Source organism: Pan paniscus, chromosome 17 (genome assembly GCF_029289425.2).
Source record: "Pan paniscus chromosome 17, NHGRI_mPanPan1-v2.0_pri, whole genome shotgun sequence".
Classification (NCBI taxonomy): Eukaryota; Metazoa; Chordata; class Mammalia; order Primates; family Hominidae; genus Pan; species Pan paniscus.
This window is the reverse complement of record NC_073266.2, coordinates 50,621,802-50,643,648: the sequence shown is the minus strand read 5'-3', so window position 1 is coordinate 50,643,648 and position 21,847 is coordinate 50,621,802. Positions and strand designations below refer to the sequence as shown.

Sequence of the window (21,847 nt, the reverse complement as noted above, 5' to 3'; positions counted from 1 at the left end):
ATTTACATTTAATGTAATTACTGATAAGGTAGGATTTGTATTTGCCATTCTGCTACTTATTTTCTCTGTGTCTTATGTCTTTATATTTTCTCTATTCCTTCATTACTGCCTTCTTTTGTGTAACACTTTAATTACTTTGTAATTGATTTGACTATATATTTTTGAACTATTTTCCCAGCAATTGCCCTGGGAGTGGAATTCACAATTTAATTTACAAAAAAAATTATTTTGGATTAATACTAACAATTTCAATAGTATACACATTTCTTTCTCCTCTATAGCTTTCTTTCTTCCTTTATTTATTTGTCTTGCTATTGTATAAATTATATCTTTATACATTGTGTGACTATCAACAGAAATTTACAATTACTGCTTTATGCAATTGTCTTTTAAATTAGGCAATGAAAAAGAGTTACAAAATAATACGTTTATACATTTTTAATATTTACCTATAAAGTTATGATTACTGGTTGTCTTTATTTCTTCTGTGGATTCAAGTTACTGTCTAGCATTCTTTCATCTCAATTTGAAGGAATCGATTCCCTTGAGTATTTTTTATAGAACAGGTTTATCCCAATATTTGATTATCTGGGAATGTCCTAATATCTCTATTGTTTTTAAGTTATAGTTTTGCTTGATATAGGATTCTTGGTACTTTTCTTTCTGTATTTTGTATATGCTAGTATATACCTTCTGTTTCCCATTGTTTTGACTGAAAAATTGTCTGTTAATCATATTGAAGATCCTTGACATGTGAAGTGTCACTTTTCTCTTGTTGCTTCCAGGAGTGTCTCTTTGTCTTTGACTTTTGACAGTTTGATTGTGATGTATCTCGAGTATATATCTTTGAGTTTTTACAACTGGAATTTCTTGGGCTTCCTCAATGTGTAAATTAATGTATTTTAAACCAAATTTTGCAAGTTTTCAGCCATTATTTATTTGAATATACTTTTTGCCTCCCCCCTCTCTTTTCTTCTTTGACTACTTTTACTTTTGTATGTATATTGGTATACTTCATGGAATGTCACACAACTATGAATCTCTGTTCATTTTTCTTTATTTTTTTTTCTGTTCTTTAGTCTAGATAATCTCAGTTGACTCGTCTTCAGATTTGATGATTCTTTCTTCTGCCTACTCAAATATGCTGTTGAGTGCAGATAGCAAAAATTTTTTAGTTCAGTTATTGTACTTTTCAACTGTCAAATTTATATTTGAGTTTTTAAAATAATTTATATCACTTTATTAATAGTTTCTATTTGCTAAAACATTATTTTAATGCTTTGTTTTAGTCCTTTAGATCCTTGAACATATTTCAAATTTCCAATTGGATTAATAAATAAAATGTCTAATTTTCCCCTGAGACAATTTCTATTGACTAATTTTTTATTCTGCATCGTCTATACTTTCTTAATTCTTTGAATGTCTCATTTTTAGTTGTTGAAAACTGAACATTTTAAATACAATGTATTTATACTGGATATCATATTTTCACTTATCCTCAGGATTTGTTCCTGTTGCTGTTTGCTGAAGTAGTAATTTTTGTTGTTTTGTTTTGTTTAGAGAACTTTCTAACTTAATTAAGTAAAGTCTGTTGTCTTTCTCATGTGCAGCCCCTGAAGTCTCTTCTCAGCTGAGGGTCTGTTAATCATTGGATAATAATCCTTAAAATCTGAAAAAAATTTATCTCTGTCTTTGCAGAAAAGTTCTGTGTGCTTGCTTAGGTTCACCTTTAATAAACAATCAGGCAGTTGCCAACGTTGCCGTAGTTTTTGTTATTGTTGTTGTTTCCTGCTTTCATAGAGCCTCAAGATCAGCAGGAGGTGAGAGGTTAAATAGCTTCTCAGGTATTTCTAGAACATGTGAATACCCTGGTCTTTCACACATCCCTGGATATTTGCAGCCTTCTAGATTCCCAGGAGTTATGTTGGAGCTTTACAAAGTACTATGGATGTAATTCCACCAGCTTTCCCTTTTTAGTTTGTTAGTTCATCTACTGTTTGTTCCAATTTTTAGCCACAATCTCAGGTGGCCACAGAGTTTATCAATTGCCTGTAATTTTTTTGGACAACCATGCTCTGGGGAAAAAGCTTTTCTGGGAGAGAGTTTTTGTGCCGGTAAACTCTGCATCAAATCAAATGCAGACATCCTTGCAAGTGGAGGTTTCCATAAAAACCACCAGACAGGTCAAATAAAGACAATTTTTTTGAGAACGAGGCTTTGAATGCATTCTAGCCTGATTCTACTCTCTCTGGTGGCTGCCAGAAGGCTGCTTTTAACAATAAATTATTCTTTGAGGCTTCTGTGGAGCTGAAGTGATAGGACTAGAAGGTGAAACACCACAAAGTGCACTCTTCTTACTAAGTTTAGACTGTTTTTATTAAATCAGTGCTCCCTAGATTGTTGCAAGCCTTTGGCTAATTTCGAGTGTTGACAAGGCTGATTTGACATTTTTTTGTCAGTTTTTTTTTTATTACATTTATATAAGAGGGAGTTTTCGGAGACTCCTGCTTCACTATTTTCATTGATGTCTCTGCAAGGACATAATCTGGGAATGTTGGCTTTTTATTTTACATTTTTTTCATGGTCGTCTTATTTAATTTACATTTTGTTTATGGTGGTATTTTTTGACACATACTTTTATAAAATGTGCTGTCAAACCCATCAACAGATCTCTTGGTTTACTTGGCAAGGTGACACTCTCCTTTAGCCCAAGATTATGCAAGTGAAATCTTATTGATTACTCTAATTTGAACATGTTCTGTGTTTGCATTTAGATTTTTATTCATCTGAAACATTACTTTTGTTATTATATGAGTTAGATGTGAGGTATAGAGACCACTTTGAATTTTTTTAAACAGAGATTTCACATTATTTCAGTACCATTAATTAAACAACTTCTCTCTCACTGAATTCAGATATCATTTTCTAAAAATATTGATTCAGATTTATTTCTGGCCTTTAATTTTTCCCTCTGATCTTTACTATGATTAGGAAAATAAATGTTGCCTTAATATAGAAGTATTATAGGATGTTTTAGTATCTGGTAGCAAGTTTCCAATATTTTATTTTTCAGATACCTTTTGGGTAGTCTCAGATACCTTTTTTCCATGTGAACTTCATTTAATGCAATTCAAAAAAGACTACTCCATTTTGCTATATTTTTACAGTAATGTTGGGAGAACACACATTATAGTCTATTAAACCATTTTGTAACAAATCATCCTTTTCATGTGAAACTTGATTTAGGATTTTTAATAAGAGTTTTTGTTTACTTTATATAGGTCCTCTTCTTTTTGTCAAATTTTTTCCCAAATAATTTATATTTTTGAGAAAACTTTACAATTATTTCTTCTATATTTTAAAAACAGATTATTATTCTTATAGATAAAAGCTATTCATTTCCTAATCCTTATATCCAGCCATTTTACCAAAATTGTTTATTGTTGTTTTAAATAGAATTCTTCTATTTTTCTAGGTACTTAATTATGTTATCTAAAGTTGAAGATATATTACCTATTCATTTTCAGTATTATAATAGTAATATTTGATTTTATTATGTAATTGTTTACCTAGTCTTTCCTAAAGCATGATTAATAATGTAATAAAAGATAATATGATCTTATTCTTGAGTCTAATGAGGATACATTCAGTATTTTATAATTCATTTTGGTATTTGCTATTGTTTCTTTATATTATATTTGAATCATTTTTTTCTTGTACTAGTTTTTTTAAGATACGAAAACTAGACAGTGAGTGAATTTATTAAATGACTGTTTTGCAAAGTGTTAGCGTGCTTATTTTCTCCTTTAACTTGTTGATGTGATGAATTATGATTCCGAATTTTCTATTGTTTTTCAATTTTTATGTAACTGAAACAAATTCTACTTTATCATGATTAATTTATTTTTTACCTTATGGAAGGATGAAAAGCTATACAATTCACTTTATTCTGTATATCTTCTTTCTTAGCTGGAAGATTTGAAAAGAGTTTATGACCAACTAACCTGGAAGCAAAAAAGTCATGAAAATCAGTATCTGGAAGCAGTTAATAATTTTTATGCTGCAGTAAGTTGATTTTTTCCTACTTCCCACTTAGAATGCCATTTTCTATTTCCAAATATTAACTCATATATCTAAAAGTGATTTCATTATTATAGGTTTTGCCTTTTGATAATTAGACATGTATGAATGATTCTTTTATTCTTTTCTTAAAGAAAAAAACATGGGATATTGAGCTTTCTGATGTTGCAAAAGATTTTTCAGCTATTTCTTTGGCATGTACAAAACTGACGGAAGACAATAAAAAAGTTGAGATTGATATTAACAAAATAACAGAAAAAACCAATGAAAGGTAAATTTGCAAATACTTTTCTTCTTATATACCATAATCCAATATGTTAAATACAATAAACCTCTCCAGTTTGTGTCCCTGGAGTTATATGGTGGTGTTTTTGTTTATCAGTAGCTTAAAATTTAAGTTCTATTCAAAATGTTGCCTTTAGTCACTCTGGGTTCCCTTTGAAAAGTCAGAATACATGTGCCATGTTGGTGTGCTGCACCCATTAACTCGTCATTTAGCATTAGGTATATCTCCTAATGCTATCCCTCCCCCCTCCCCCTACCCCACAACAGTCCCCAGTGTGTGATGTTCCCCTTCCTGTGTCCATGTGTTCTCTTTGTTCACCCTAAAACTTAAAGTATAATAATAATAAAATAAAGAAAAAAAAAGAAAGTCAAAATAATTGTAAAAAGTTATCTTATAAGCAGCTTTACACAGCCTTATCTTACCTCTTTTTGACTATCCTCTTATACTAAAAAATACTTTAAACTTAAAATACAGTAGCCCCCCCTTAACCATGGGAGATGTGTTCCAAGACCCATAGTGAATGTCTGAAACCACAGATTGTACCAAACCCTATATATACTACAATTTTGCAATCTGATAACTGAGTTGGCTACTAAGTGACTAAAACACAGGTAGCATACACAGCATGGATATGCTGGACAAAGGGATTATTCACATCTGGGGCAAGAGAGCATGAGATTTCATCATGCTACTTAGAACAGCCTACAATTTAAAACTTATGAATTGTCTATATCTGGAATTTGCCATTTAATCTTTTCAGACTACAGTTGACCACAGGTAACTAAGCCTGCAGGAATCAAAACTTGCAGATATGGAGGATCTTATGTATGTCTTATCAAGCTCATGATCTCCTTCAGTCCACTCTCAATTTTTCCTGCAACTACTATACTAGTATTCTTGGTTTGGAAACCTATGAGTTTTCATGACTCCTCTATTTCAACTCTCATATTTAATGGATCAACAAGAACTATTCCACATACTAAATGTATTTTCAGTTTATTCTCTTCATTGCTCCACCAACAATCTAGTACAAGCTATCGTCATGTCTGGCATGAACTCACAGTGACTGGCAGAACTGGTCTACCTGCAATCACTCTCTAATACATTATCTACATTTTGATAGGCATGTTCTTATTTATCTTAACATAAGTATGATCAATTCCTCTCTATATCTGCATGAATTTTAACAGGGGTGAAAGGATCAAAGACCTCCCACCACATATCCTGCAAGGTCCCTTGAATAGGCACATCTGCTTCTACAGTCTCATATTCTTCCCAGTTCACCCTTATTACTTGGTTCAAATACAGTAGTAGTACTTCAGTTTCTCCCACTTATCACTTTTTCCAGCCCATACATGGTATTTTTATGCTACTTTCTTTTTCTAGAATGTTTTTACCACTTCCTTCTACCTAATTGCCACTTATCCTTAAGATTACAGCTGACTATCCTGTGAAATTCAATTCCTCTGTCATATGTACATGTGATACACATGCCTCTCTTTTTCACATCTCTTCTCATATTCATAATTTTTTGTGTATGAATATTTGATTCATTTCTGTCTTCCTCAAAAATGGGAAGATCCATGAGGTCAGACCATGACTACTTTTCCTTTGCTATTGAATCCTCATCAGATAGCAGAGAGTCTGACACATACTATGCTATCAGGAAAAAATGACCATGATACTTGATTATTGTATTGGAAGTTTGATAAAATTTCTTAGAATTATTTTACCTTTGGAAATGATGAAATGGAACAATTTGTAAAACTTTCTTGTATGTGAAACATACTTTTTTAAGGATGTTGGTTTTTAAAGAATAACTTAAAACTGTAGTTGTTAATATTACTACATTTTATCATTTTATTTTATAAAGAAAAAGAACCAGAGGAGCAAAAGCAAACAAACATCTGAAGAGTCGGTGATCTAATAAGGACACTCATCTTGAGGAAAGGGAGAGTGTGTGACAGCAGGCACTTATTAGATTATTCTGCAGTAACACACAACCCCCAAATCTTAGTGACTCAAAATAAAAAGATTGATTTCTCACTCACATAGTAATTTAGCTGGTAATAGAGGGAAAAGTACATTAGTGAGATCACTCAATGGCTCTTGTAGCTTCCACAGGAGGGTGATACATGTTAATACCACTCACATTCCTTTGAACAAAGCAAGTCACATGGCCAAGTCTGATGTCAGTGGGGTGACAAGTCTAATTCTCTCAAGAATAGACGTAGTGAATTATTGGGAACACAAGTACATCTATCACAAGCAGTGGGAATGCAGCTCTATTTATGGGGAAGGATTTCCATGGTGTATATCTTGCTTACCCAGAAAGCACCTTGAGATGTTACTTAATTATTTAATCATTTAATTTCCCCCAATTTTTACCAGGAATTAAAAATTAAATGGATAATTTTTAACAGCGGATTACATGGTGCTGAACAGAGAATTAATAAACAATCAGTAAAATAAAGTGAAAGAGAGATTAGGAGATTTGCAGGCAAGAGTCAGGTCTACCATATATCTAAGTCATGTTCCTAAAGAAGAGAAGATTAAAACACAGGACAAAGAGATAATTACCAATTCATATATCAAAATAGTTCTTATATTCTTGTTTCTAACTGGTAACTATATATATCTATCACATTTATGTATATATGCAAATAATTTTGTCTATTTCAATTATTTGCACATATAAACTGGCAAGTCTATATGTAGGCAGCAAGTATATATTACATTACAAATGTATGCAAATGTAATTTTTCATTTCCTAAAGTTTTATTTCCTTTTCATCCAAATCTGCTAGATTGTTTTATGATTTTTTTGTTTGACACAGATATTTAAAGCTTATCTTTTATCTCTTAAACAGTGTGAATAGTTATAATCTGCACCTAATAATTTAAATGTCTGTAGTCTTTGTAATTTGCTTCTACTTCTTATTCTTCTAGCTCATGCTTCATTGCCTTTTTCACTTGTATTCTTGGCTATTTTTTTTTAACCATGTGTAGTCCACTTGCTTCTGAACACTATTTGCAGAAAATCTTTAAGTCCTAGGATAAAGTTGAGTTAATCATTGCAATCTTATGTTTATGAAAAAGTTTCTATTTTTCAACTTGTGTCCTTGGATATGCTCTAGACTATGATTTTGTTTCCTACGCCATATTTAACAAAGCTCCATTTAACCAAAAGTTCCAGTGCCTTAAGAGTAGTAACGTCTTCTCTATTTAGCACTCTGTCTGTAACACGTTTGTTGTAAGAAATTTGGAAAATACAGAATGTACAAAAGGAGATTGAGACCCTAACATTGTTTCAATTCATAGAAATATAGCTATTAATATATTACTGAATTTTTTCCTTCTTACTAAATAACTAATTATGAGTTTTGATCTTATTCCCAGCATGATATAAAAGATTTTTCACAATATTAAACAACTGTTAAATACACCATTTAAATAGCTGTATAAAAGTGTATTATATGGATGAACTATGATTTATGTACAAATTGCTGTTATTTGGATGGCTCTCATTTTTAACTACTTGTTGTAAATATTATGGCAGTGGATTATTTTGTTTAGAAATCTTTATCAACATATTGGCTTTTTAAAATTTAAAATAGTTTCATAGAATTTGATTCAGTATAATACTTTTAAAACTCCCACTTCATCTCTAAAAGTACTTTCCGGAAAGACTATCCCATTCATGAGGCTATGCAGTACATGAGCCTGTCCTCTCACACACCTGTGCTAACTTGAGTGTTATAGTTGTAACAAATCTCTCTCAATATGATAAATGAAAACTATCTTCTTAATATTGTTTTGAACTCCATTTATTTGATTACTAGGGAGGTTGAATATTTGTTCAACCTCTATTGAATTCTACTTTTTCTAAATAATTCTTGTGTGTTTCCAAGGAAGAAATGAGGAACTCAAAGTTCTAAGGTGCAAAGTGGCTTTCCTAAAGTCCCACAGCTGGAGTTTAAAATCTGACTTTCTATATTCAGGTTCAGAATATTAACCTCCTCTCATTTTTTGCAGTTTAATCTGACTTAAATTTAACTGACATTTAGTAAATATTCAAATATGCTCGATAAATCAGTCGAATAATAACAATTACAAATAGTAGATCTAATGTTATAATTGCTGTTATTAATATTTTGGGGCACAGATAAGATGGTGGTAGGTTCACAGAGTTACACTTTTGATGTGGCTGAAGCTTAGAGAAAGTGCATGATCTGACCTGTGTGCTTGTGTCTGGGTGTGTATGTGTGTGTTTGCATGCAATACGTGTTTTTATGTGGCAGGCCATCAGGTGACAACATTGAGTCTAAGGAACCATCATGCCAGATAATGAGTCATTTTAAGGCATTTGGACTCAGTTGAGGACTGTAGATGTCCACTAAAGAAGCCATATGATCAGACTTTCCTTTTAAATATGTCATTTTAGTGGTATTTGGATGAGTTAAGGTTTGAAAAACTAGTTTGATGGTGGTACCAGACATTAAGTGAAAAATGTGTAGATGAAAAAAAGGAAGGTTGGAGGGTAAATGTTGCTATGTTTGATTGGGATTGTGTATGGCACAATACAAATGTAAGTATCTGGAAATCATTTTGATTTGTGAGTCTGAAATTGTGGAAAGATAGTCATAGAGATAGATGTTAGATGTAAAATGCAGAAGTACTTTAAATTATCAGGCAAATATTTTCACATTTTTTCCTTCATCTGTTTCTTAAAAATTTGAATTTTTATAGATAGAACTTTTGTGGAAAAAATTATAACAATTGGCCATATATCAGTATAATGTAAAATTTCCCCAATATCTGATAGGGCAGAATCAATAAATATAGTTAATGGCCTTTATAGACCCTATCTACTAACCCATAGTTTGGTTTTTCATGAAATCATGAATGTCTACTTAGAAAATATAAGAGAAAACCTCATTCATTAGAAAATTATACCCAAAATGCAACTAAGAAGACATACATAGAAAGTAGGAAGTTTCTATGAAGAGAGTACCAAATGTGATTAAAATATACTTAAAAATGAATAGAGGGATATGTCAAAAATTTGAATATGACCCAGTTATGAGAAAATGTCAAGTTCTAACCAAATAAATTAAAAGTCTTATTGCAGTTGTAACTAAACTCCTAATGTAATTTTATATTATAATTTAATAAAATAACTAATCAAGGTAATTTTAAAATGACTATTTATGGGGACAAATAGCCCTATGGAATATTTAAATGTGAAAACGATTATATAACCGTTAAACTCTGGTATTGTTCAAGGTTGAGATAGCTAGAAAACAGAAATATCAGTAGATAGCAACAGCAATCAGAAATAAAATTGAAAAGATATCTCTTACAATATAATTTTGAAACATCAAATCCACAAAATGAATCTAGCAAGAAGGTGTCTGATAATACTACCCAGAAGACCACATAATATTGTTGAAGCAAATTAAAGAAGATGTAAATCAATAGAGGGGGGCATACCTTGGCCATGAACTGGAACACTCACTCATGCAGGCCCGGCGCGGTGGCTCACGCCTGTAATCCCAGCACTTTGGGAGGCCAAGGTGGGCGGATCACGAGGTCAGGAGATCGAGACCATCCTGGCTAACACGGTGAAACCCCGTCTCTACTAAAAATACAAAAAATTAGCCGGGCGTGGTGGCGGGCGCCTGTAGCCCCAGCTACTTAGGAGGCTGAGGCAGGAGAATGGCGTGAACCCAGGAGGAGGAGCTCGCAGTGAGCCGAGCTCGTGCCTCTGCACTCCAGCCTGGGCGACAGAGCGAGACTGTGTCTCAAAAAACAAACAAACAAACAGAAAAAAAAAAACCCTGATATTAAAATGTATATGGAAAATTAAAGAAGGAGAAAATATTTAACAATGTTTTAGAACTAGGCTTCGGAAATTATAATACCATTTTTCAAAATTAACAATAGAGCTCAATATGTAAAATGACTCGTTACTCGTGCTAGGGTAAAAAGATAGACCAGTGGAAATGAGTAGAAAGTCCAAAATCAGACCTATACGTATACATTCACCAGATTTGTGACAAGTGTGCCACTGTAGTGCAGCAAAGAATAAATGGCCTAATAGCCTTATGAAAAAAAACAAAAAAAAAGTCTTACCTCTACCTATCTAACAAACAATAGTCTATTTTTTTGGAACATAGTTGTAAATGTGAAAGTTTGAACAATACAAAATTCTAAGAAAACATAGAAAAATATCAATAAATATGAGTCAGATAAAGTTTTCTTAAACAGGAAAATAAATACCATCATAGAGGAAAAAACTGATGAATAAACATTCCATTAAGACAGAGAAAAGGTAAACCACAGACTGATAAAATATATTTGTTATAGCTATATCTGAGAAGATAAATTGATAAACCAAAAAAATTGGTGAAGAAAAATGAGTAAATAATAAAATAACAAATATATAATATAATGATAAATATAAAATAACAAAAATAATTAAAAATTATAGAAAAAGCAAATAATCAAACAGAAATCTGCAGAACTGAACAGTCACTTCACAAAAGAGGATAAACAAATGTATAGTAATCATGAACGAGTAGAATGAATAGGTAAGATATAACATAGTCATACAAAGGAATACTCTGCAGCAGTGAGAATAAACAGATTTCAGCTACACACAACAACATGAATGAATCTTAGAAACATAATATTGAGTAAAAGTAGACAAAATGGCTGTATATACTATATGATCTTGTTCAGAAGCAGGCAAAATGGTCATAGGAGTCAGGATAGCAGTTCCTATTGGGTGGTAGTGACTGAGAGAGCACACTCCTGGGATTCTGCTGGCCATGTGTAATATATATATATCTGTGTATTTTTTTTTCTGAATGAGGGTGGTACTGGTGTATTCACATTAAAAATTCATTGAACTATACTCTGATTTGTACTCTCTTCTGTATAAAAGTTCTACTTCAATAAAATGTTACTTTTAAAATAAATATTAAATTACATAAATTGTTAATTCAGTCCAACTAAAATGTGTTCAATCACTTATTAATCATTTATTGAATTCATATTGTATGCAGACATTATGGTAGGTTCTAAAGTTACAATACATATGTGGAAAACTTCCTGCCTTCAATGAGCCCCCAAGAAAATACATAATTATTATGGAAGTTATGTTTTTCAGTAGCTGATATGGTTTGGCTCTAAGTCCCCACCCAAATCTCGTCTTGAATCCCCACATGTTGGGAGAGGGACTGGTGGGGGGTGGTGATTGAATCATGGGGGCAGACTTCCCCTTGCTGTTCTCGTGATAGTGAGTGAATTCTCAGGAGATCTGATTCTTTGAAAGTGTGTGGCATTTCTGCCTTCACTCTCTCTCTCTCCTGTTCAGCCATGCTAATATGTGCTTGCCTCCCCTTTGCCTTCCGCTATGATTGTAAGTTTCCAGAGGCCTCCTAGTCATGCTTCCTGTTAAGCCTGAAGAACTGAGTCCATGAAGCCTCATTTCTTCATATATTACCCAGTCTCAGGTAGTTCTTTATAGCAGTGTGAAAATGGACTAATACAGTAGCCTAATAAGTACAGTAAGAAATGCAAGAAAGGAGCTAGCAGGAGCTTCTGCACTGCAGCTCATTTTAGCTATTAGTGACTATGATTACCTGGGATTAAAAACCAAACAAGCAAAAAAACTTAATTCTGTGGTTTCCTTTACCCTGCTCTCTGTGAAGATATTACATTTGTTAATTTTTTTCTCTTTGAAGTAATATGGCCTTGTGATGTTTTTACATATAAAATTAGAAAGATAAAATGCACAGCCTTTTTTTTACAGTTACAAACCCACCACCTTGTAACTGCTTGCACCTAGGGCCTATGTCATCATTTCCCCCATTTTTAGATCCTCAAGGACTAACCTAGTTTCTGAAACATTGTTGATGTACGTTATGTGCTATACAATATTTTACGGAGAAAATATTCATTTGTAGTATACTATGTGTAACTTGTTACATTGTATAAAATACATAAAATAATATAGAGATTAATAATTTTTATCTTTTAGCACTTTGAGAAATAGCTTCATATATCTTTATTTGTACTTCATTTAAAATATTTTCAAACAGCAATTTAATAACATAACTATGATTCATAAACTAATGTTGTAAGTTTATACTTAGGACTAAATATATTTATATTTAAAGAAAACAGACTTAAAAAGCAGGTGTGTGAGTGTGTTTGTGTGTCCTGAGCACCTGCTTTGTGTCTGACACTGTTTGAGGTGCTCATGACAATGTTTAAATTTACATTGTTGTATAGGAAAATAATAATAAACATGTTGACTAATGAATATATAATTAAAATTGTAGTCATTGGTACTCTTGTGAGGACAATAAAACTGAATAATGTGATAGAGAATGACAGGCCAGGGCAGGGTTGAGGACTCTGCTTTAGCAAAAATATTCGGTGTCACCTCTTTGAGAAACTAACATTGGAATTGAGACCTGAATGAAGCCATGTCAGTCAAGCAGGTCTGAGGAAGAGAATTCCAAGTATAAGAGGAAGCTTTGAGACAGATAAAAATTCCTTGTGCTCTGAAGAGAGAATGGAGGCCGGTGTTGCTAGAAAATTGTATGAGAGGGGTAATTCACAGAGACAAATGTTGGTAAGGCAGACAGGGTCATATACTAAAAGCCTGTAAGTGTGCTAATGATAGAGGCTTATGATTAAGGCATTTTCATAATCTTATATTTTAGAGAGATCACTTGGGCTGCTTAGTGATGGGTGGACTTTGGTGCATTTAAGATGGAAGGCTTTTTTTGGTAATTCAAAAAAATTATAATAATTAAGACATATAGATAAAGGCTTTTGCAGTATAAATGGTAGGACATTCAGATATGTTTTGGAAGGGATGCTAACTCGACCTTTTGGTAGGTGGGATATAAGACATGAAGGAAAAACTGGTTGGCTATTTGCTGAAATAACAAGAGCTTATAGAGGGTATGAAGAGGATTTGAGGAGAGAAGATATGTCTCCTTAGGCCATATTAAATTTCAGATTCTTATGAGCTCTTGAAATGGTAATGAGAAGTAACAATTAGGTACATTGGTTTACAGCCCAGTGATGAGGAGGATCCCAAAGACAAATTTGGAGTCATAAAATTAAACAATGGGACAGTTTGAGATGTCTAAAAAGAGAGTGTAGGCAGAGAAGTAATGAGAATTTACATTTTGTGCAATATGGACAATGGAGAACATGAAAAGTTTTTTGCTACAGAACACTTATAAATGGGGCATACACAGAGCTCACATCTTTTAAATGAAGAGCTGGGCTTACAGGCATGTAAAGGAAATTCTCAGGGGTCAATGCATTGAAAGTAATTGAACAACTGCAGGCTGAATTCCCAACTGATATTTGGCTTCCCTGAAAATATGGGTGGAAGAATACCCTTGTTGAACTTGGTAAACAAGGGAATTAAATTTTAGTGGCTTCAAATAATAGGTCATGGGCCATGGATCTGTGCAAGTGAAGGAGTTGGATAAAGTAAGGGCACTTAAGTGAATAGAAAATAATCTACCCATGAGCAAAGGCCGAAGGAAGAAAGTATCTGTCTACTTCTGGGACCTGGGTGAAAGAAAAGCAAGTGAGAACATTCCCAGTCTGGCCTCTTTTCACAATGGTTTGATGTTTTAATTTACATCATCAAAGTGTTTTTAGAAGGCCCTAACCAAGAAATTATCATAGAAAAGTTATCCTGCTCAGCTCAAATAGTCACTGGAGGAATAAACCCTAGACTGAGGCCATACAAGATTCTCACACAAAAAGTAAGGCTTTTAAAAATGAACTTACAAAATTATAAAGCACATAAGGAAAATTCCAACATGAATTGGAGTTATCAGAAACAATGATAAGGTTCTTAATTTATCAGCAAAAATTTCAAATAAATAATTAAATATAACTCAGATTGTACAATTATGAGATTTATTCTATCTAAGTTTTAAATAGTTAATGGGAACAAAACAAACTAATAGAACACTATCCAAAAAGTGCAGGCAGTTGAAAAAGAATCCACCAAAACTTGTAAAAATTAAAACTGGATTCATTTCTACTGAAGATTCTATTAATTGAATAGTAGAAAGAGCTGGGGGAAATTCATTAGTGTACCTAAAAATAGAACCCAGAATACAGCACAGAGAGAAAAAGAGAGAAAATCTGAAAGAAATATTCAAGTTGTGGAAAATAGAATGAGAAATAAAGGAAAGAATGGGGAAAGCAGTATTCAAAAAGATAATGGCAGATTATCTATAATTTTTAGAACATAGATTTTCAGCTTCAAACAGCAGCATAAATCCCACACAACATAAACTCAGAAATAAAACTTTAATTTATTTAAACCGTAGTTTACTCAAGTTGGAAGGAGAAATTAAAGGCCTGGCATGCTTTTTGTCAAACAAATGTATTCTATAGGGACAGCATCTGCATCCTTCCTCTTTAGATACCAAGGGATAAATAATACTTTTGTTCAAGACTAAGGTGTCCATCTGTGCTGTTGGTCTCAACCTCTTCTGCCCTGTTCAAGACATAGTTTTACTCGTATCACTTCCATTTTTGAAATCTTTATTCACTATCTTTTTTCCTTCCTTATCTTTTTAGTCTATAGACATCATTAATCCTCCTCCAATATAAAATGAAAGGTTTGCTTTCATCCTATTTGTACTTTTAGCAAATCACTCAATAGTTCCCTTTTACTGTTATTAAAAATTACACCTGGTTAGCAATATTTGCTAGATTATTAGAAATATTTCCTTCACTATTAATCATTTTTTGACATAAAGCAGTCCAGCTTCTTAAATCCCATGCTACCAAAATTTATCTTACTTAAGTGCAAAATAGACCTTTCTTCCTGAATACATGAGGCCATTTTTCAGTCCTGTGGTAGGCCGTTTTTTTTTTTTTTCTCTCTTTCTTTCTACATGTTACCCAAGCATTTGTGTCTATGCCCTCTTTGATGCTATCCCTTTTTGAGATTCAGGATGCCATTCTCTTGATTCTTCTGGTTCTTCCTTTAATTCTGTGAAGCTGTTCTTTTCAGGAATCCTAGAGCAGCTGATATATCTCTGCTGTCCTTGATTGGTTTAGGGTACTAATCTCAGCCCATTTACACCCTTGCTCCATCTCCTGTCCCAGAAATTTTGCCTGGTCCCCTTATTTTAACATGTACTGTACATTTTTTGACTCTTTAATCTCACTCGACATTCTCTAGCTCTACCAACAGTATCATGTGGAGTATCTACTCTCTCCCCTTACTTAAATCCTGCACTGTTATCCACCAAGTTACCTGTTTTGGGCATTGTTCTATATCCCTCTCTCCTGGCTCACTCCAGCATCTTACCAACTTCTTTAAATATCTCTCTTTTTCTCTATTTCAATTACCAATAAAATAAACCAGGCCCTTATTGTCTCATGATGGGAACACTATTTTCTTCCAGCAGCTTAAAAACATTTCATAGGCTCCCTACCAGCTATTGGATAAAGTCACGCTTCCAGACTGATAGATTGGACACTGTAAACTGTCACCTGCCCAACTTAAAACTCATCTCTTATTATTCCTTCCATGATCTTAGTCTGTTTTGTGTTACTATAACAGAATACCTGAAGCTGGGTAATTTGTAAAGAAAAGAGGTTTATTGAGTTCATGGTTCTGCAGGCTTGGAAGTTCAAGGGCATGACCCCATCCTGGCTAGGGCTTTCATGCTGCATCAGAACATGCTGGAGAAGGTCAAAGGGGAAGCGAACAGGTACAAAGACACAAAACTTGAGAGGCATCCTGGTTTTATAACAACCCACTCTCATGGGAACTAATTAATTCCCATAAAAACTAATCCAATCTCACCAAAGCAAGAGCTCACTATAGTGAGAACAGCACAAAGCCATTCATGAGGGATTTGCTGCCATGATTGAAACTCTTCCTGCTAGACCCCACCCCGTAACACTGTCACATTGGGGATCAGATGTCAATATGGGTTTTAACAGTGACAAACAAACTATCTCCAAACCCTAGCAATCCTTATGTTCTAGCCTATTAAAATGCTTATGCATCTGAACTCATATTGTTTTCAGCTTCAGTTTGGTCTCCAATATTCTTCTGATAGGAATTTACTTTTTCCTCCTCCTCCTTCCACCTGCTCCTCCTCTTCCTTCTCTTCGTCTTCTTCTTCAGCATGTTTTTAAATCTGATTAATTCACCCTTTGTATAATAGCTCAGACATTAGCTATTCCCAGAAGCTTGTCCTATTGGTAACTTATCTTCCCTTGTCTACAAACCAAAACAGTGTAAAGTGCCTCTTCCATTATTGTCTTATTATTGCACTGGAATCTGTTTTTTGTTTCCTGTTTCCTTCATGAGAGTATAAACTTGTTTCCATTTATCTTCATATCTCAGTCACCTATCACAGCTGTTGACATATAATCAATGCTCAATAAGTATCCATTTAACTAACTTTCCTTGGTTCCATACTTCCCTTTTAGCACTTTCCACACTATGTACAGTTACTGCCGGTTTGCTTATTTGTTGCTTCCTGTCTGGCCTGAGCTGCTTAATTGCCTTCATTATATGTATCTGTGTGTGTGTGTGTGTGTGTGTGTGTGTGTGTGTGTGTGTGTGTGTTTCTCAATAGATGTTGAATAAATGACATAATGAATGAATGATAGCTAAATATAAAAGTTTATTCTTAGTTCTTCCTTTGCTTCAGTATCTCTGTCCTCCTATTCTCTGTGCTATGTATTCTGATGTCACATCCACTTGTGTCTCTTTCTGTTCCAAAGCAAGACTAATGATTATTTTTCTTATATTTTTTCCGTCTCATTGTGCATCATCTCACTAAAGCAGAGAACACTATAAAGAGTCATGCAGTCTTTATATACTATTTTAATTAATAAAAACTTTATTGAATCATTTATGTTATTCAGTGCAGGTAAGCAGTATGTATATATTACCCTCAATTTATTTAATCTTGATTACAACTTTGATGATAGGTATTATTAAATTAATCTTACAGATAAGGATATTGAGTATGAAACCATCCTCCCCAATTACATAAGGAGCAATCAGGATTTGAATACAGGTCTACTTAACTCCAACATTTATGTTCTTTCCACTTAGGTAACAGCCTCTTCTCTTCCGTTAGGTAAGTCTTGATTCTTATTTCTGACATGTTGCAGAAGATTTTGGACACAAAACCTACTTCAAAAAAAATCAAAAGCTTATGGTTTAACTTAATTCTCCATCTCTACATTTGACTATATCCATTGTTTATCTCAGAAAGCTCTGTTCTTCTTACTCTCTCCTTTATTTGTTATCTTTTTTAACTCTACCATTTATCTGAATCACCTTCCCCTTAGTCCCAGTTTCTCTTTTTCCTTAAGTCCAAACATAATTTAATGGTTAAAAAGCAAATCACTGATTTCGTAAGTCTAGTGAATATCCCCATGAAACATCCTCATATTGGAACTGTTATGTACACTAAGATTCCATTAGAAAACTATCTCAACATTTGATGTCATTTCCAGACTTGTACACTGTTTAAATAAATTACATAATTACTGCAATATATGATATACTGTTCATATATAGTTTACCTTCAGAATGCCAACGTTAAAACACAGATGCCATATTTGTTAACAGACTTTGTTCAGTTATCCTATACATACAAATACTTACTAGACCTTTTTGTGACAACGATGATGATATGATTGTTTACCTTGCAGAAGCAGTTTATAATTTGGTAATTTTGTCTTTCAAACCAATGAGCATCCATTAGAAATAGACCCTTTACATTTGGGACATTTGACTTGAGCAAACAATTTTACTTGATTGCTTATTCACATGATAGGCAGGGTTCAAAAACCTAAGTCAAGGAAAATGAGCTTGTTTAAAATGATTTGAAATTGATTAACTTAGATTTAGTTTGCTTGAAATTAACTGTGTGGTATGAATTTCTATATAGTCATTTTCTTACATTCAAGCTCTGTAAAATATTCTAAATATCTATTTCTAGTGTTCAACTGTATCTTAAGCAAGACAATGCCATTGTAACTGCAGTGAGCCAAAGATGGGGTTGGTAATTGAGGGAAATGAGCAAAAAAGCTATTGAATAATATAGAGATATATTGGCATATTTTATGAGGTTTGTTTTTTAAGAAGTAACAGTGTGGTGATTTATTTGTAGAGATAGCAATTCGAATATTACTGAAGTTGTTAAATAGCCTGGAATACCTAGAATGAATCCACAGGGTGCTGTGTTTTTCATACCCATTTAGCTATGTCTTACCAGTCTATTAATTTGAGTTGCTTCACAGAAGTGTCAAATTCTTCTTTTTCCAGCATTGCACAACAAACTTTTGCATCAATGTTTTAAATGATTTTACTTTTGGTTTTTAATTTTTTCAGACATTAAAAGATAAAAGTATACAAATAATGCATTAAAATGATATATACATCATCTAAAATTAACTACTCACCCACATGTTAGTTAGCCCATTTTAGACTTTTTTTTCCAAGAGTTGAATACTAAAAATAAATTATACTTTCTATTCCTACTTTCTACCTCTGCAGAGGCATTGAAATATGAATTTGGGTGATACAGTCCATGCAAGAACTTAGATTTTCAATCCATTAGCTTTCTCATTTTCAACAATCTTTTCTTCCATCCTACACCAACCACCTTCTCTTATAGTTTTACTCTGTTTTTATCATTTCCAAGAATTGAGTTATTTCCTGGTCTCAATTTTAATTATCTGCTTTCAGATAACCAATACCTCTTTTTCTAACTTACTCTACTAGCACCCTCACTCTAACAAATATTTGACACTATGATGACCAAACTATCATCCTTACTACATTTTTATATCCCACCTTATTGTCCTTCTTTCCCTTCTTACAGAACCTAGTTACATTGGATCAAAATAAGCACATATTTAAATAACATTCAAGACTGTGTTGTTATGACTTGAAAAGCCCTATCCCTAACTAAACCAGCAGCTTTCTTCATTGAACTTTTCCTAGCAGCTGAATGTGGCTAAAATAAAACACAAGTATGCTAAGTAGCCTCACAGGGTGGATCCTGGTTTGGTGGGCCCTAGAGGTTATAGTATATGGGGGCAGTAGATAAAAGAAAACAATATTATGAATACAAAATGCCCACAGTTACTTGAATACCACTTGACAGAGGAGACCTTATATTAGAAAGAGAGAATGATCTTCATCAATTTTGATTAAAATATCTTGTTTCTACAAACTTTATAAAAACATATGACCATGTGAAAACACTGCTAGGGAGACACTCGAAGGACTTTGTAAGGGACTGGGGCCAATTAGAGGCCCTCATGTTTAAGCTTCATTAGCAGCACAATAAATTTACTTCTGAGTAGAACTTAAATTCTGTGACCATAAATCTTGAGTGATATTCAGCACGACCAAGAAATTTCTAGACAATTCCACTTTTCTGATGACTGTTTTATATCTTCTCCCTCTCTTGACTCCTAATACCCATATTATCCTCATTTTAAACTAATCATCCTCTTCATAGGGAGTATAGATATAATAAATGAGAATTATCTCAATCTCTTACCAGCTTACTGGTACACAATACGAGTATATCCTTTTTCCCATGAATCATTATTCATCTTTAGCAGCCCATGAGCTTTGCATAATATTGCTCATTTTATAAAGTATGAAAACACAAAATAAACCTTAGTCCTGTAACTCATCTCTTTCTATTTTTTTTTGTAGCAAAACTTTAAAAAATAAACACGTCTATTTCTGTGAACTCACAGTTAATTCTCTATTGAATCCACTCAACCAGGCTTATCTCAGTGTCATATTCTGGATCCAATGTCAATTTTTCTCCTTAATTTGAAGGTTTTTTTATTGTTTTCTTATTCAGTTTTGCTTGGTAGGACATCTGATGACATTTTGGATATAATTTCTTTGTAAATAATTTGTCTTTTCTCTCTGGGACCTTTAGAATTTTCTTTTCTTATTTAAGAGTTCTGAAATTTCACAATTTTGTTTGTAGCTATGTGTGTGTGTGTAATTTTTTCAGTTTAGTACTAAGTAAGACTTTTCAATTTGATAATCCTTGTTGGGTTTTGGTACTGAAATTTTTCGGGTATAGTTTTGCTATATACACCTGCTACCTATCTATCCTATTTCCTGTCCTATGATGTTCCGATAGGAGTCTGATAGTTGATTCGTGAATTGCTTCTTACAATTCTGCAATTTTATTACATATTTTGAAAATACATAGTCAGAGACATTGACGTAAATAAATATTTCATTTCTTGTTGAATTGTTTTCTTTTATTATCTACTTTTACCTTGTTTCTTATTCATGATTTTCTCATTAAATTATATTTTGTGATATTACTGTTGCTGCACTAATGTTTATTTTCAAATTTTTGAGTGGTTTAGTCCCCAGTCTTTATTTTTTAGGCAGCAGTGAAGCTTATTTTTTAAACATAGTATTATGATAAGCCTAATTAGTGACACTAGTTTTAAAACATGTTTAGATAATTCTAGACATTTTAAATTAATCTGGAATTATTTAGTTTTTCTACTATCCTCCTGAGCATTACACATATTTTTGCAAAAAATAAATTACTATTGAACATCTTTACACTTGTCCTATTTTTAAAATAGTTATCTGGTGCCTTAGTTTCACTTTTAAATAATAATTTTTCACAATCAATACATATATTTGTTGACATTTCTCATTCATTTTTGTTTTTATATCTTCTTGTTTATCCTTTTTGTTCACTTTCCAGTGGCTAAAATCATTCTTTAATAGTTATTTTAATAAAGAGAGAGCCAAATCATGAGGGAACTCCCTTCACAATTGCTTCAAAGAGAATAAAATACCTAGGAATCCAACTTACAAGGGATGTGAAGGAACTCTTCAAGGAGAACTACAAACCACTGCTCAATGAAATAAAAGAGGACACAAACAAATGGAAGAACATTCCATGCTCATGGATAGGAAGAATCAATGTCATGAAAATGGCCATACTGCCCAAGGTAATTTATAGATTCAATGCCATCCCCATCAAGCTACCAAGGACTTTCTTCACAGAATTGGAAAAAACTACTTTAAAGTTCATATGGAACCAAAAAAGAGCCCACATTGCCAAGTCAATCCTAAGCCAAAAGAACAAAGCTGAAGGCATCACACTACCTCACTTCAAACTATGCTACAAGGCTACAGTAACCAAAACAGCATGGTACTGGTACCAAAACAGAGATAGAGCTGAATGGAACAGAACAGAGCCCTCAGAAATAATACCACACATCTACAACCATCTGATCTTTGACAAACCTGACAAAAACAAGCAATGGGGAAAGGATTCCCTATTTAGTAAATGGTGCTGGGAAAACTAGCTAGCCATAGGTAGAAAGCTGAAACTGGATCCCTTCCTTACACCTTATACAAAAATTTATTAAAGAT

The 21,847-nt window shown here is 33.1% G+C and overlaps 1 protein-coding gene across 3 annotated transcripts in view; it reads left to right on the top strand.

Moving 5' to 3' along the window:
* CCDC178 (coiled-coil domain containing 178) overlaps positions 1 to 21,847 on the top strand; it is a 503,460-nt gene that overhangs the window by 169,408 nt on the left and 312,205 nt on the right. For all 3 annotated transcript variants that reach the window (XM_034943399.2, XM_057300489.1, XM_055102765.1), the window contains exons 13-14: positions 3,970 to 4,065; positions 4,215 to 4,351. In XM_034943399.2, the coding sequence (XP_034799290.1) occupies positions 3,970 to 4,065; positions 4,215 to 4,351 (233 nt within the window). The remainder of the gene's footprint in view (positions 1 to 3,969; positions 4,066 to 4,214; positions 4,352 to 21,847) is intronic.